The sequence below is a fragment of the Somniosus microcephalus genome, chromosome 34 (assembly GCF_052327205.1).
Source record: "Somniosus microcephalus isolate GS21.2 chromosome 34, FLI_Smic_1.0, whole genome shotgun sequence".
In the NCBI taxonomy this organism is placed as follows: Eukaryota; Metazoa; Chordata; class Chondrichthyes; order Squaliformes; family Somniosidae; genus Somniosus; species Somniosus microcephalus.
The window spans coordinates 15,152,385-15,170,567 of NC_141020.1; the positions used below are offsets into that span (position 1 = coordinate 15,152,385).

The window sequence follows — 18,183 nt, forward strand, 5'->3', positions numbered from 1 at the left end:
AATCACTCACTGTGGGACTAACGTTCCCCCGGTGTACGGGAATCACTCACTGTGGGACTAACGTTCCCCGGTGTACGGGAATCACTCACTGTGGGACTAACGTTCCCGGTTGTACGGGAATCACTCACTGTGGGACTAACGTTCCCCGGTGTACAGGGAATCACTCACTGTGGGACTAACGTTCCCCGGTGTACGGGAATCACTCACTGTGGGACTAACGTTCCCCGGTGTACGGGAATCACTCACTGTGGGACTAACGTTCCCGGCGGGAATCACTCACTGTGGACTAACGTTCCCCGGTGTACGGGAATCACTCACTGTGGGACTAACGTTCCCCGGTGTACAGGGAATCACTCACTGTGGGACTAACGTTCCCCGGTGTACGGGAATCACTCACTGTGGGACTAACGTTCCCCGGTGTACGGAATCACTCACTGTGGGACTAACGTTCCCCGGTGTACAGGAATCACTCACTGTGGGACTAACGTTCCCGGTGTACGGGAATCACTCACTGTGGGACTAACGTTCCCCGGTGTACGGGAATCACTCACTGTGGGACTAACGTTCCCCGGTGTACGGGAATCACTCACTGTGGACTAACGTTCCCCGGTGTACGGGAATCACTCACTGTGGGACTAACGTTCCCCGGTGTACGGAATCACTCACTGTGGGACTAACGTTCCCCGGTGTACGGGAATCACTCACTGTGGGACTAACGTTCCCCTGGTGTACGAGGAATCACTCACTGTGGGACTAACGTTCCCCGGTGTACAGGGAATCACTCACTGTGGGACTAACGTTCCCCGGTGTACGGGAATCACTCACTGTGGGACTAACGTTCCCCGGTGTACAGGAATCACTCACTGTGGGACTAACGTTCCCCGGTGTACGGGAATCACTCACTGTGGGACTAACGTTCCCCGGTGTACGGGAATCACTCACTGTGGGACTAACGTTCCCCGGTGTACAGGGAATCACTCACTGTGGGACTAACGTTCCCCGGTGTACGGGAATCACTCACTGTGGGACTAACGTTCCCCGGTGTACAGGAATCACTCACTGTGGGGACTAACGTTCCCCGGTGTACAGGAATCACTCACTGTGGGACTAACGTTCCCCGGTGTACGGGAATCACTCGACTGTGGGACTAACGTTCCCCGGTGTACGGGAATCACTGACTGTGGGACTAACGTTCCCCGGTGTACGGGAATCACTCACTGTGGGACTAACGTTCCCCGGTGTACGGGAATCACTCACTGTGGGACTAACGTTCCCCGGTGTACTGGAATCACTCACTGTGGGACTAACGTTCCCCGTGTACGGGAATCACTCACTGTGTGGGACTAACGTTCCCCCGGTGTACAGGAATCACTCACTGTGGGACTAACGTTCCCCGGTGTACGGGAATCACTCACTGTGGGACTAACGTTCCCCGGTGTACTGGAATCACTCACTGTGGGACTAACGTTCCCCGGTGTATGGGAATCACTCACTGTGGGACTAACGTTCCCCGGTGTACGGGAATCACTCACTGTGGGACTAACGTTCCCCGGTGTACGGAATCACTCACTGTGGGACTAACGTTCCACGGTGTACGGGAATCACTGACTGTGGGACTAACGTTCCCCGGTGTACTGGAATCACTCACTGTGGACTAACGTTCCCCGGTGTATGGGAATCACTCACTGTGGGACTAACGTTCCCCGGTGTACAGGAATCACTCACTGTGGGACTAACGTTCCCCGGTGTACGGGAATCACTCACTGTGGGACTAACGTTCCCCGGTGTACTGGAATCACTCACTGTGGGACTAACGTTCCCCGGTGTATGGGAATCACTCACTGTGGGACTAACGTTCCCCGGTGTACGGGAATCACTCACTGTGGGACTAACGTTCCACGGTGTACGGGAATCACTGACTGTGGGACTAACGTTCCCCGGTGTACTGGAATCACTCACTGTGGGACTAACGTTCCCCGGTGTATGGGAATCACTCACTGTGGGACTAACGTTCCCCGGTGTATGGAATCACTCACTGTGGGACTAACGTTCCCCGGTGTACAGGAATCACTCACTGTGGGACTAACGTTCCCCGGTGTACGGGAATCACTCACTGTGGGACTAACGTTCCCCAGTGTACGGGAATCACTGACTGTGGGACTAACGTTCCCCGGTGTACTGGAATCACTCACTGTGGGACTAACGTTCCCCGGTGTACGGGAATCACTCACTGTGGGACTAACGTTCCCCGGTGTACAGGAATCACTCACTGTGGGACTAACGTTCCCCGGTGTACGGGAATCACTCACTGTGGGACTAACGTTCCCCGGTGTACAGGAATCACTCACTGTGGGACTAACATTCCCCGGTGTACGGGAATCACTCACTGTGGGACTAACGTTCCCCGGTGTACGGGAATCACTCACTGTGGGACTAACGTTCCCCGGTGTACGGGAATCACTCACTGTGGGACTAACGTTCCCCGGTGTACGGGAATCACTCACTGTGTGGGACTAACGTTCCCCGGTGTACAGGAATCACTCACTGTGGGACTAACGTTCCCCGGTGTACAGGAATCACTCACTGTGGGACTAACGTTCCCCGGTGTACGGGAATCACTCACTGTGGGACTAACGTTCCCCGGTGTACGGGAATCACTCACTGTGGGACTAACGTTCCCCGGTGTACGGGAATCACTCACTGTGGGACTAACGTTCCCCGGTGTACGGGAATCACTCACTGTGGGACTAACGTTCCCCAGTGTACAGGAATCACTCACTGTGGGACTAACGTTCCCCGGTGTACGGGAATCACTCACTGTGGGACTAACGTTCCCCGGTGTACGGGAATCACTCACTGTGGGACTAACGTTCCCCAGTGTACAGGAATCACTCACTGTGGGAGTAACGTTCCCCGGTGTACGGGAATCACTCACTGTGGGACTAACGTTCCCCGGTGTACAGGAATCACTCACTGTGGGACTAACGTTCCCCGGTGTACGGGAATCACTCACTGTGTGGGACTAACGTTCCCCGGTGTACGGGAATCACTCACTGTGGGACTAACGTTCCCCGGTGTACGGGAATCACTCACTGTGGGACTAACGTTCCCCGGTGTACAGGAATCACTCACTGTGGGACTAACGTTCCCCGGTGTACGGGAATCACTCACTGTGGGACTAACGTTCCCCGGTGTACGGGAATCACTCACTGTGGGACTAACGTTCCCCGGTGTACGGGAATCACTCACTGTGGGACTAACGTTCCCCGGTGTACGGGAATCACTCACTGTGGGACTAACGTTCCCCGGTGTACGGGAATCACTCACTGTGGGACTAACGTTCCCCGGTGTACGGGAATCACTCACTGTGGGACTAACGTTCCCCGGTGTACGGGAATCACTCACTGTGGGACTAACGTTCCCCGGTGTACGGGAATCACTCACTGTGGGACTAACGTTCCCCGGTGTACGGGAATCACTCACTGTGGGACTAACGTTCCCCGGTGTACAGGAATCACTCACTGTGGGACTAACGTTCCCCGGTGTACGGGAATCACTCACTGTGGGACTAACGTTCCCCGGTGTACGGGAATCACTCACTGTGGGACTAACGTTCCCCGGTGTACAGGAATCACTCACTGTGGGACTAACGTTCCCCGGTGTACGGGAATCACTCACTGTGGGACTAACGTTCCCCGGTGTACGGGAATCACTCACTGTGGGACTAACGTTCCCCGGTGTACAGGAATCACTCACTGTGGGACTAACGTTCCCCGGTGTACGGGAATCACTCACTGTGGGACTAACGTTCCCCGGTGTACGGGAATCACTCACTGTGGGACTAACGTTCCCCGGTGTACGGGAATCACTCACTGTGGGACTAACGTTCCCCGGTGTACGGGAATCACTCACTGTGGGACTAACGTTCCCCGGTGTACGGGAATCACTCACTGTGGGACTAACGTTCCCCGGTGTACGGGAATCACTCACTGTGGGACTAACGTTCCCCGGTGTACGGGAATCACTCCCTGTGTGGGACTAACGTTCCCCGGTGTACGGGAATCACTCACTGTGGGACTAACGTTCCCCGGTGTACGGGAATCACTCACTGTGGGACTAACGTTCCCCGGTGTACGGGAATCACTCACTGTGGGACTAACGTTCCCCGGTGTACGGGAATCACTCCCTGTGTGGGACTAACGTTCCCCGGTGTACGGGAATCACTCACTGTGTGGGACTGACGTTCCCCGGTGTACGGGAATCACTCACTGTGTGGGACTGACGTTCCCCGGTGTATGGGAATCACTCACTGTGTGGGACTGACGTTCCCCGGTGTATGGGAATCACTCACTGTGTGGGACTAACGTTCCCCGGTGTACGGGAATCACTCACTGTGGGACTAACGTTCCCCGGTGTACAGGAATCACTCACTGTGGGACTGACGTTCCCCGGTGTACGGGAATCACTCACTGTGGGACTAACGTTCCCCGGTGTACGGGAATCACTCACTGTGGGACTAACGTTCCCCGGTGTACGGGAATCACTCACTGTGGGACTGACGTTCCCCGGTGTACGGGAATCACTCAGTCTGTGGGACTAATGATACTCCTTTTATGAAAGGCTAAAATTCACAGATGGAATCACAAGAACCAGCCTTGATACAGCTGGACTCAGTGAGGAGAATCTGGGCAGAGGTGTTATGGACATCGAGCTCAGATAACAGGGTGACTGAAACAGGAGTCGGGAGAGCAGAAAACCCTCTGAACCCCTGGACAAACCGGCTTTAACATGCACTCATACTCACCAGGCACAGCTCCACCTGGTCACACAGGGCGTAGAACTCCTCCAAACTCTTATCGAACCGCTGCAGGGCCGTGTCACTGCTCTTCCTACAGGATAAAGGATGTCAGTTACCGAAGGAAATCAGAATCCACAGTGCTGTCAGCCAGCGGGGGTGAGGCAATTTTTTCTGTCTATTTGTCTCCTCATTATGTCCCAGTGGGGATGTTTTATCGATGGGCTGTAGCATTTCTGTGTTCTCAGTACATTCAGCAGGTGGCAGTCGTTCCTAACTCACAATTCTCAAGTAACGCGAGTACATCAGGGTTCCCCACAGGCTCAGAGTAACACTAGTACATCAGGGTTCCCCACAGGCTCAGAGTAACACTAGTACATCAGGGTTCCCCCCAGGCTCAGAGTAACACTGGTACATCAGGGTTCCCCCCAGGCTCAGAGTAACACTAGTACGTCAGGGTTCCCCCCAGGCTCAGAGTAACACTAGTACACCAGGGTTCCCCACAGGCTCAGAGTAACACTAGTACATCAGGGTTCCCCCCAGGCTCAGAGTAACACTAGTACATCAGGGTTCCCCACAGGCTCAGAGTAACACTAGTACATCAGGGTTCCCCACAGGCTCAGAGTAACACTAGTACATCAGGGTTCCCCCCAGGCTCAGAGTAACACTAGTACATCAGGTTCCCCACAGGCTCAGAGTAACACTAGTACATCAGGGTTCCCCCCAGGCTCAGAGTAACACTAGTACATCAGGGTTCCCCACAGGCTCAGAGTAACACTAGTACATCAGGGTTCCCCCCAGGCTCAGAGTAACACTAGTACATCAGGGTTCCCCCCAGGCTCAGAGTAACACTAGTACATCAGGGTTCCCCACAGGCTCAGAGTAACACTAGTACATCAGGGTTCCCCCCAGGCTCAGAGTAACACTAGTACATCAGGGTTCCCCCCAGGCTCAGAGTAACACTAGTACATCAGGGTTCCCCACAGGCTCAGAGTAACACTAGTACATCAGGGTTCCCCACAGGCTCAGAGTAACACTAGTACATCAGGGTTCCCCCCAGGCTCAGAGTAACACTAGTACATCAGGGTTCCCCACAGGCTCAGAGTAACACTAGTACATCAGGGTTCCGCACAGGCTCAGAGTAACACTAGTACATCAGTGTTCCCCACATGTTTGGAGGATTAGGATTTGGTGTTTCAGCATCAGCCCTCAGCTGAGAGCCCCCGGGAGGAGCGATTCCCTTCGCTGAGACCACTACAATGTACAATCTCCAAGGGACAGCCCCTTCGCAGCAAGCCCGAGGATTATATACCTACCCTGGGAGATTAGAGTGAGCTTTACTCTGTATTTAACCCATGCTGTACCTGCCCTGGGAGTGTTTGATGGGACAGTGTAGAGGGAGCTTTACTCTGTATCTAACCCATGCTGTACTGCCCTGGAAGTGTTTGATGGGACAGTGTAGAGGGAGCTTTACTCTGTATCTAACCCGTGCTGTACCTGCCCTGGGAGTGTTTGATGGGGCAGTGTAGAGGGAGCTTTACTCTGTATCCAACCCGTGCTGTACCTGCCCTGGGAGTGTTTGATGGGACAGTGTAGAGGGAGCTTTACTCTGTATCTAACCCATGCTGTACCTGCCCTGGGAGTGTTTGATGGGACAGTGTAGAGGGAGCTTTACTCTGTATCTAACCCCTGCTGTACCTGCCCTGGGAGTGTTTGATGGGACAGTGTAGAGGGAGCTTTATGTCTAATGTAATCAAGGGTGCCAGAAATGGAATTGTTCCATTCCCTCTCTCACCATGATGTGCATTGAATTCAGAAAAAAATGGGGATCTTGTGTGTAAAGTTGTTACAACAGAAGCAAATGGTAAAACAATTGTCAGGTGATGAAAAGCGAATCGAAGACAGGAGCTGATCTGCTCTGGGCAAGTTACTGACACCTCAGTGAGGGGCAGAGAGTGGTGTTTACAAAGTATTTACAGCACAGAAACAGACCACTCAGCCCCACAGGTCGGTGCTGGTGTTTATGCTGCACACCAGCCTCCGCACACACCTCTTCATCTCACCCCATCAGCTTATCCTTCTATTCCTTTCTCCCGCATGTACTTATCTAGCTTAAATACATCTACGCTAGTCGCCTCAACCACTCCCTGTGGTAGCGAGTTCCACATTCTCACCGCTCTCTGGGTAAAGAAGTTTCTCCTGAATTCCCTGTTGGATTTATCAGTGACGATCTTCTACTGATGACCCCTAGTTTCGACGACCTTCTATTGATGACCCCTAGATTCGCTCTCCCCCACAAGTGCAAACATCTTCTCGAGGGATGTTCTTCCAGGTACGTCCAGTCCACAAAAAGCAGGACAAAATCCAACCCGGCCAATTACCGCCCCATCAGCCTCCAGTACCTTCACCACACGGACTGCGGCGCTTCAAGAAGGTGCCACCTTCTCAAGGGCAACTAGGGATGGGCAATAAATGCTGGCCTCACCAGCCACGCCCACATCTAATGAATAAATAAATAATAAATTTAAAAAATGGCTAAAAGTTGCGATGCAGGTTAACAAGGCCATAAAAATAGCAAACAAAGCACAAGTTCATTTCTAGAGGGATAGAAATAAAAAGCAGAGCAGTTATGTTAACCTTGTATCGAACCTTGATTAGGCCACACTTCGAGTACTGCACACAGTGCTGGTCTCCATATTATACAAAGGATAGAAGCACTGGGGTAGGTGCAGAAAAGATTCACAAGCATGATACCAGAACGGAGAGGTTATACCCGTCAGGCTGGGGCTCTTTTCTCTAGAAAAGAGAAGGATGGGGGGGGTGACCTGATGGAGGTCTTCAAGATAATGAAAGGGTTTGATAGGGTAGATTTTTTTAAAATTTGTTTATGGGATGTGGGCGTCGCTGGCAAGGCCGGCATTTATTGCCCATCCCTAATTGCCCTCGAGAAGGTGGTGGTGGGCCGCCTTCTTGAACCGCTGCAGTCCGTGTGGTGAAGGTGCTCCCACAGTGCTGTTAGGGAGGGAGTTCCAGGATTTTGACCCAGCGACGATGAAGGATCGGCCGATATACTTCCAAGTCAGGATGGTGTGCGACTTGGAGGGGAACTTGGAGGTGGTGGTGTTCCCATGCGCCTGCTGCCCTTGTCCTTCTAGGTGGACGAGGTCACAGGTTTGGGAGGTACTGCCGAAGAAGCCTTGGCGAGTTGCTGCAGTGCATCTTGTAGATGGTACACACTGCAGCCACGGTGCGCCGGTGGTGGAGGGAGTGAATGTTTAAGGTGGTGGACGGGGTGCCAATCAAGCGGGCTGCTTTGTGCTGGATGGTGTCGAGCTTCTTGAGTGTTGTTGGAGCTGCACTCATCCAGGCAAGTGGAGAGTATTCCATCACACTCCTGACTTGTGCCTTGTAGATGGTAGAAAGGCTTTGGGGAGTCAGGAGGTGAGACACTCGCCGCAGAATACCCAGCCTCTGACCTGCTCTTGTTGCCACAGTATTTATGTGGCTGGTCCAGTTAAGTTTCTGGTCAATGTGACCCCCCAGGATGTTGATGGTGGGGGATTTGGCGATGGTAATGCCATTGAATGTCAAGGGGCGGTGTTTAGACTCTCGCTTGTTGGAGATAGTCATTGCCTGGCACTTGTGTGGCGCGAATGTTACCTGCCACTTATCAGCCCAAGCCTGAACGCCGTCCAGGTCTTGTTGCATGCGGGCATGGACTGATTCATTATCTGAGGAGTTGTGAATGGCACTGAACACTGTGCAGTCATCAGCGAACATCCCCATTTCTGACTTTATGTTGGAGGGAAGGTCATTGATGAAGCAGCTGAAGATAGTTGGGCCTAGGACACTGCCCTGAGGAACTCCTGCAGCGATGTCCTGGGGCTGTGATGATTGATCTTCAATCACCACAACCATCTTCCTTTGTGCTAGGTATGACTCCAGCCAGTGGAGAGTTTTCCCCCCCGATTCCCATTGACTTCAGTTTTACTAGGGCTCCTTGATGCCACACTCGGTCAAATGCTGCCTTGATGTCAAGGGCAGTCACTCTCGCCTCACCTCTGGAATTCAGCTCCTTTGTCCATGTTTGGACCAAGGATGTGATAAGGTCGGGAGCCGAGTGGTCTTGGCGGAACCCAAACTGGGCATCAGTGAGCAGGTTATCGGTGAGTAAGTGCCGCTTGATAGCACTGTCGATGATACCTTCCATCACTTTGCTGATGATTGAGAGCAGGGATGGGGAGGTAATTGGCCGGGTTGGATTTGTCCTGCTTTTTGTGGACAGGACATACCTGGGCTAGTTCTGGAGCACAAGTCTTCAGCACGATAGCCGGGATGTTGTCGGGGCCCATAGCCTTTGCTGTATCCAGTGCGCTCAGCCGTTTCTTGATATCATGTGGAGTGAATCGAATTGGCTGAAGACTGGCTTCTGTGATGGTGGGGATCTCAGGAGGAGGCCGATATGGATCATCCACTCGGCACTTCTGGATGAAGATGGTTGCAAACGCTTCAGCCTTGTCTTTTGCACTCACGTGCTAGGCTCCACCATCATTGAGGATAGGGATATTCTTGGAGCTTCCTCCTCCCGTTAGTTGTTTAATGGTCCACCACCATTCACGACTGGATGTGGCAGGACTGCAGAGCTTTGATCTGATCCGTTGATTGTGGGATCGCTTAGTCCTGTCTATAGCATGCTGCTTCTGCTTTTTAGCATACATGTAGTCCTGTGTTGCAGCTTCCCCAGGTTGGCGTCTCATTTTCAGGTACACCTGGTGCTGCTCCTGGCATGCTCTTGTACACTCCTTGTTGAACCAGGGTTGGTCCCCTGGCTTGATGGTAATGGTAGAGTGAGGGATATGCCGGGCCATGAGGTTACAGATTGTGGTGGAATACAATTCTGCTGCTGCTGATGGCCCACAGCACCTCATGGATGCCCAGTTTTGAGCTGCTAGATCTGTTCTGAATCTATCCCATTTAGCACGGTGGTAGTGCCACACATCACGATGGGGGGTGTCCTCAGTGTGAAGACGGGACTTTGTCTCCACAATGACTGTGCGGTGATCACTGCTACCAATGCTGTCATGGACAGATGCCTCTGCGGCAAGTAGATGGGTGAGGACGAGGTCAAGTAGGTTTTCCCCTTGTGTTGGTTCTCTCACCACCTGCCGCAGGCCCAGACTGGCAGTTATGTCCTTCAGGACTCGGCCAGCTCGGTCAGTAGTGGTGCTACCGAGGCACTCTTGGTGATGGACATTGAAGTTCCCCACCCAGAGTACATTCTGCACCCTTGCTACTTTTAGTGCTTCTTCCAAGTGGTGTTCAATATGGAGGAGTACTGATTCATCAGCTGAGGGAGGGCGGTAGGTGGTAATCAGCGGGAGGTTTCCTTGCCCATGCTTGACCTGAAGCCATGAGGCTTCATGGGGTCCGGAGTCAATGTTGAGGGCTCCCAGGGCCACTCCTTCCTGACTGTATACCACTGTGCCACCACCCCTGGTGGGTGTGTCCTGCCGGTGGGACAGGACATACCCAGGGATGGTGATGGAGGAGTCTGGGACATTGGCTCTACCTCATTTAGATACTAATTTTCCAAGGAGTATGTGGCCTCCATTTTCTTCCTACCAAAATGTACTCTCTCGCACTTACCTGTATTGAAATTCATTTGCCAATTACACGCCCATTTGGCAAGTTTATTACTGTCTTCCTGTATTTTGTCGCAGTCTGTATTAACGACACCCCCCAATTTGGTGTCATCTGCAAACATTGAAATTGTACTTCGGATTCCTGAGCTCAAATCGTTTATGTGAATGGTGAAACATAGGAACATAGAAGATAGGAGCAGGAGTAGGCCATTCGGCCCCTCGAGCCTGCTCCGCCATTCAATGCGATCATGAAGAACAGTGGTCCCAGCGCCGATCCCTGTGGGACACCACTTCCCACCATTTGCCAGTCTGAGTAACTAGCTTTAACCCCCCACTCTCTGTTTTGTAGCCAGCTCGCTGTCCATTCACAGAAATCACAGAAACCTCACAGTACAGATAGAGGCCATTTCGGCCCATCGAGCCTGCACCGACACATATCCCACCCGATCCCCGTAACCCCTACACCAACACATATCCCACCCTATCCCCGTAACCCCATGTATTTAATCCCCCTAATACTAAGGGTCAATTTTTATCATGGCCAATCAACCTAACCCCGCACATCTTTGGACTGTGGGAGGAAACCGGAGCACCCGGAGAAAACCCACGCAAACACGGGGAGAATGTGCAAACTCCACACAGACAGTCACCCGAGGCCGGATTCGAACCCGGGTCCCTGGCGCTGTGAGGCAACAGTGCTAACCACTATGCCACCGTGCTGCCCTTCTGCAACTTGTCCTCTGACTCCACATGTTCTGATCTTAGTTAGGAGTCTACAGTGCAGTACTTTATTGAAGGCCTTTTGGAAATCCAAATATATTACGTCTACTACATTACCGTATCTATGTTTTCTGTTACATCCTCAAAGAATTCAGTAAGGTGGGTCAAGCATGCTTACTACTCTTTATTATGTTTTCCTATTACCCTGGACTTGTTCTAGCTCCCTTTTTATACATTCACCTTAGCTGTCCGCCAATCCTCTGGCATTATTCCCTTTTCTAACGAACTTTTACAAATATATTGAGTGGCTGGACTCTGCAATTAACCCCTTCCTGTCGTCACGGCGCTGACACCCGCTGGGGTCATGGTTCCACGGACTCCGGCCGCCCTCCTGTATCTTGTCCGAGCAGCCGTTCTACGTGTGTGAGCCTCCGCAGGATGTCTCGACCGGCGGTTCAACCAATCGGGTCTGTCGTTACGGGATATTATTAATTCCTCGCCTCACATCGACCCTATCACCGACAGTGACAGATCTAACCCCACCGACGCTGCGCCCCGCTCTTATCCAGCTCACAGTGCTTCCTCAGGACCCAGCCTGAGTTGGGTCAGAATCTAGGAACATAAGAACGGGCGGAGGCCATTCAGCCCCTCGAGCCTGTTCCGCCTTTCAATTGGATGATGACTGATCTGTGCTGCCGGGTTGGTGTGGACACGTCGCACATGCACTGTTTGATGCCATTATCATTGTAACACTCTTACAGTGGACGCCACTCACTGACCGACCGACTGCACCTCTGCCCACCCATCCCATCCCATCCCAATCAACCCAACCCTATCAGGACTGGTCCTGGACCACACACCCATTGTTAACAGGCGCAATGAAATGCCAGTACAGGAAGAGACTCCTTGCTGTAAAGGTGTTCCACTGCACACAAAAGCTGGTAAATACCTCTCTCCCGTATACAAACTGGAACATTAATTTATAAAAAGGATACTCACTGTCCATTGTCAATAGTTGTGTTTTGGGACAAGTTCTGAGCTGCGATCCTCATTAGATTCTGGAAGATAAACACAAATGTGATAATGACCAGATCATCTGTTTTTTTTGTTATGTTGATTGAGGGATAAATATTGGCTCCAGGACACCGGGGATTCGTCCCCTAGTCTTCTTTGAAATACTGCCATGGGATCTTTTACGTCCACCTGAGAGAGCAGATGTGACCTCGGTTTAACGTCTCATCCGAAAGACAGCACCTCCGACAGTGCGGCATTCCCTCGTACTGCACTAGAGTGTCAGCCTAGCTTTATGTGCTCAAGTCTCTGCTTATATATATATCCTATATATATATATCTAAGAAGGGATTGAGTAGAATGGGTCTACACGGAGTAGAATGGGTCTGTATTCTCTGGAGTTTAGAAGAATGAGAGGTGATCTCACTGAAACTTATAAAATCCTAGTGACATGGACAGATCCAGGTAATGCCCCATACACGGGCTATTATAGAACACGCTAACAGATCCAGGTAATGCCCCACACACGGGCTATTATAGAACACGCTAACAGATCCAGGTAATGCCCCACACACAGGCTATTATAGAACACGCTAACAGATCCAGGTAATGCCCCACACACGGGCTATTATAGAACACGCTAACAGATCCAGGTAATGCCCCATACACGGGCTATTATAGAACACGCTAACAGATCCAGGTAATACCCCCACACACGGGCTATTATAGAACACGCTAACAGATCCAGGTAATGCCCCCACACACGGGCTATTATAGAACACGCTAACAGATCCAGGTAATGCCCCACACACGGGCTATTATAGAACACGCTAACAGATCCAGGTAATGCCCCCCACACACGGGCTATTATAGAACACGCTAACAGATCCAGGTAATGCCCCACACACGGGCTATTATAGAACACGCTAACAGATCCAGGTAATGCCCCCCACACACGGGCTATTATAGAACACGCTAACAGATCCAGGTAATGCCCCATACACGGGCTATTATAGAACACGCTAACAGATCCAGGTAATGCCCCCCCACACACGGGCTATTATAGAACACGCTAACAGATCCAGGTAATGCCCCCACACACGGGCTATTATAGAACACGCTAACAGATCCAGGTAATGCCCCACACACGGGCTATTATAGAACACGCTAACAGATCCAGGTAATGCCCCCCACACACGGGCTATTATAGAACACGCTAACAGATCCAGGTAATGCCCCCCCACACACGGGCTATTATAGAACACGCTAACAGATCCAGGTAATGCCCCCCCACACACGGGCTATTATAGAACACGCTAACAGATCCAGGTAATGCCCCACACACGGGCTATTATAAAACACGCTAACAGATCCAGGTAATGCCCCACACACGGGCTATTATAGAACACGCTAACAGATCCAGGTAATGCCCCCCACACACGGGCTATTATAAAACACGCTAACAGATCCAGGTAATGCCCCCACACACGGGCTATTATAGAACACGCTAACAGATCCAGGTAATGCCCCCCACACACGGGCTATTATAGAACACGCTAACAGATCCAGGTAATGCCCCCACACACGGGCTATTATAGAACACGCTAACAGATCCAGGTAATGCCCCCCACACACGGGCTATTATAGAACACGCTAACAGATCCAGGTAATGCCCCCACACACGGGCTATTATAGAACACGCTAACAGATCCAGGTAATGCCCCCCACACACGGGCTATTATAGAACACGCTAACAGATCCAGGTAATGCCCCCCCACACACGGGCTATTATAGAACACGCTAACAGATCCAGGTAATGCCCCCCACACACGGGCTATTATAGAACACGCTAACAGATCCAGGTAATGCCCCCCCACACACGGGCTATTATAGAACACGCTAACAGATCCAGGTAATGCCCCACACACGGGCTATTATAGAACACGCTAACAGATCCAGGTAATGCCCCACACACACGGGCTATTATAGAACACGCTAACAGATCCAGGTAATACCCCCACACACGGGCTATTATAGAACACGCTAACAGATCCAGGTAATGCCCCCCCACACACGGGCTATTATAGAACACGCTAACAGATCCAGGTAATGCCCCCACACACGGGCTATTATAGAACACGCTAACAGATCCAGGTAATGCCCCACACACGGGCTATTATAGAACACGCTAACAGATCCAGGTAATGCCCCACACACGGGCTATTATAGAACACGCTAACAGATCCAGGTAATGCCCCCCACACACGGGCTATTATAGAACACGCTAACAGATCCAGGTAATGCCCCCCACACACGGGCCATTATAGAACACGCTAACAGATCCAGGTAATGCCCCCCACACACGGGCTATTATAGAACACGCTAACAGATCCAGGTAATGCCCCCCACACACGGGCTATTATAGAACACGCTAACAGATCCAGGTAATGCCCCCCCACACGGGCTATTATAAAACACGCTAACAGATCCAGGTAATGCCCCACACACGGGCTATTATAGAACACGCTAACAGATCCAGGTAATGCCCCCCCACACACGGGCTATTATAGAACACGCTAACAGATCCAGGTAATGCCCCACACACGGGCTATTATAGAACACGCTAACAGATCCAGGTAATGCCCCCACACACGGGCTATTATAGAACACGCTAACAGATCCAGGTAATGCCCCACACACGGGCTATTATAGAACACGCTAACAGATCCAGGTAATGCCCCCCACACACGGGCTATTATAGAACACGCTAACAGATCCAGGTAATGCCCCCCCACACACGGGCTATTATAGAACACGCTAACAGATCCAGGTAATGCCCCCCCACACTGGCTATTATAGAACACGCTAACAGATCCAGGTAATGCCCCCACACACGGGCTATTATAGAACACGCTAACAGATCCAGGTAATGCCCCCCACACACGGGCTATTATAGAACACGCTAACAGATCCAGGTAATGCCCCCACACACGGGCTATTATAGAACACGCTAACAGATCCAGGTAATGCCCCCCACACACGGGCTATTATAGAACACGCTAACAGATCCAGGTAATGCCCCCCCACACACGGGCTATTATAGAACACGCCAACAGGTCCAGGTAATGCCCCCCCACACACGGGCTATTATAGAACACGCTAACAGATCCAGGTAATGCCCCACACACGGGCTATTATAGAACACGCTAACAGATCCAGGTAATGCCCCCCCACACACGGGCTATTATAGAACACGCTAACAGATCCAGGTAATGCCCCACACACGGGCTATTATAGAACACGCTAACAGATCCAGGTAATGCCCCCCACACACGGGCTATTATAGAACACGCTAACAGATCCAGGTAATGCCCCCACACACGGGCTATTATAGAACACGCTAACAGATCCAGGTAATGCCCCACACACGGGCTATTATAGAACACGCTAACAGATCCAGGTAATGCCCCCCCACACACGGGCTATTATAGAACACGCCAACAGGTCCAGGTAATGCCCCCCCACACACGGGCTATTATAGAACACGCTAACAGATCCAGGTAATGCCCCACACACGGGCTATTATAGAACACGCTAACAGATCCAGGTAATGCCCCCCCCACACGGGCCATTATAGAACACGCTAACAGATCCAGGTAATGCCCCCCCCACACGGGCCATTATAGAACACGCTAACAGATCCAGGTAATGCCCCCCCCACACGGGCCATTATAGAACACGCTAACAGATCCAGGTAATGCCCCCCCACACACGGGCTATTATAGAACACGCTAACAGATCCAGGTAATGCCCCCCCACACACGGGCTATTATAGAACACGCTAACAGATCCAGGTAATGCCCCCCCACACTGGCTATTATAGAACACACTAACAGATCCAGGTAATGCCCCCCCACACGGGCTATTATAGAACACGCTAACAGATCCAGGTAATGCCCCACACACGGGCTATTATAGAACACGCTAACAGATCCAGGTAATGCCCCACACACGGGCTATTATAGAACACGCTAACAGATCCAGGTAATGCCCCCACACACGGGCTATTATAGAACACGCTAACAGATCCAGGTAATGCCCCCCCCACACGGGCCATTATAGAACACGCTAACAGATCCAGGTAATGCCCCCCCCACACGGGCCATTATAGAACACGCTAACAGATCCAGGTAATGCCCCCCCACACGGGCTATTATAGAACACACTAACAGATCCAGGTAATGCCCCATACACGGGCTATTATAGAACACGCTAACAGATCCAGGTAATGCCCCCCCCACACGGGCTATTATAGAACACGCTAACAGATCCAGGTAATGCCCCACACACTGGCTATTATAGAACACGCTAACAGATCCAGGTAATGCCCCACACACGGGCTATTATAGAACACGCTAACAGATCCAGGTAATGCCCCCACACACGGGCTATTATAGAACACGCTAACAGATCCAGGTAATGCCCCACACACGGGCTATTATAGAACACGCTAACAGATCCAGGTAATGCCCCACACACGGGCTATTATAGAACACGCTAACAGATCCAGGTAATGCCCCCACACACGGGCTATTATAGAACACGCTAACAGATCCAGGTAATGCCCCCACACACGGGCTATTATAGAACACGCTAACAGATCCAGGTAATGCCCCCCACACACGGGCTATTATAGAACACGCTAACAGATCCAGGTAATGCCCCCGCACACGGGCTATTATAGAACACGCTAACAGATCCAGGTAATGCCCCCCCACACACGGGCTATTATAGAACACGCTAACAGATCCAGGTAATGCCCTACACACGGGCTATTATAGAACACGCTAACAGATCCAGGTAATGCCCCCACACACGGGCTATTATAGAACACACTAACAGATCCAGGTAATGCCCCCCACACACGGGCTATTATAGAACACGCTAACAGATCCAGGTAATGCCCCCGCACACGGGCTATTATAGAACACGCTAACAGATCCAGGTAATGCCCCCCCACACACGGGCTATTATAGAACACGCTAACAGATCCAGGTAATGCCCCCGCACACGGGCTATTATAGAACACGCTAACAGATCCAGGTAATGCCCCCCACACACGGGCTATTATAGAACACACTAACAGATCCAGGTAATGCCCCCCACACACGGGCTATTATAGAACACGCTAACAGATCCAGGTAATGCCCCCGCACACGGGCTATTATAGAACACGCTAACAGATCCAGGTAATGCCCCCCCACACACGGGCTATTATAGAACACGCTAACAGATCCAGGTAATGCCCCCGCACACGGGCTATTATAGAACACGCTAACAGATCCAGGTAATGCCCCACACACGGGCTATTATAGAACACGCTAACAGATCCAGGTAATGCCCCCACACACGGGCTATTATAGAACACGCTAACAGATCCAGGTAATGCCCCACACACGGGCTATTATAGAACACGCTAACAGATCCAGGTAATGCCCCCCACACACGGGCTATTATAGAACACGCTAACAGATCCAGGTAATGACCCCGCACACGGGCTATTATAGAACACGCTAACAGATCCAGGTAATGCCCCCACACACGGGCTATTATAGAACACGCTAACAGATCCAGGTAATGCCCCCGCACACAGGCTATTATAGAACACGCTAACAGATCCAGGTAATGCCCCCCACACACGGGCTATTATAGAACACGCTAACAGATCCAGGTAATGCCCCCCCACACTGGCTATTATAGAACACGCTAACAGATCCAGGTAATGCCCCACACACGGGCTATTATAGAACACGCTAACAGATCCAGGTAATGCCCCACACACGGGCTATTATAGAACACGCTAACAGATCCAGGTAATGCCCCCGCACACGGGCTATTATAGAACACGCTAACAGATCCAGGTAATGCCCCCACACACGGGCTATTATAGAACACGCTAACAGATCCAGGCAATGGCCCCACACACGGGCTATTATAGAACACGCTAACAGATCC

General features: G+C 51.6%; 1 protein-coding gene across 1 annotated transcript in view; it reads right to left on the reverse strand.

The window, feature by feature from the left end:
• The window catches only part of med29 (mediator complex subunit 29), a 33,117-nt gene that overhangs the window by 7,666 nt on the left and 7,268 nt on the right, over window positions 1–18,183 (reverse strand). The window contains exons 2-3 of the mRNA XM_085973426.1: window positions 12,157–12,215; window positions 4,805–4,889 (exon numbers count right to left, since the gene is read on the reverse strand). Coding sequence (XP_085829552.1) covers window positions 4,805–4,889; window positions 12,157–12,215 — 144 coding nt within the window. The remainder of the gene's footprint in view (window positions 1–4,804; window positions 4,890–12,156; window positions 12,216–18,183) is intronic.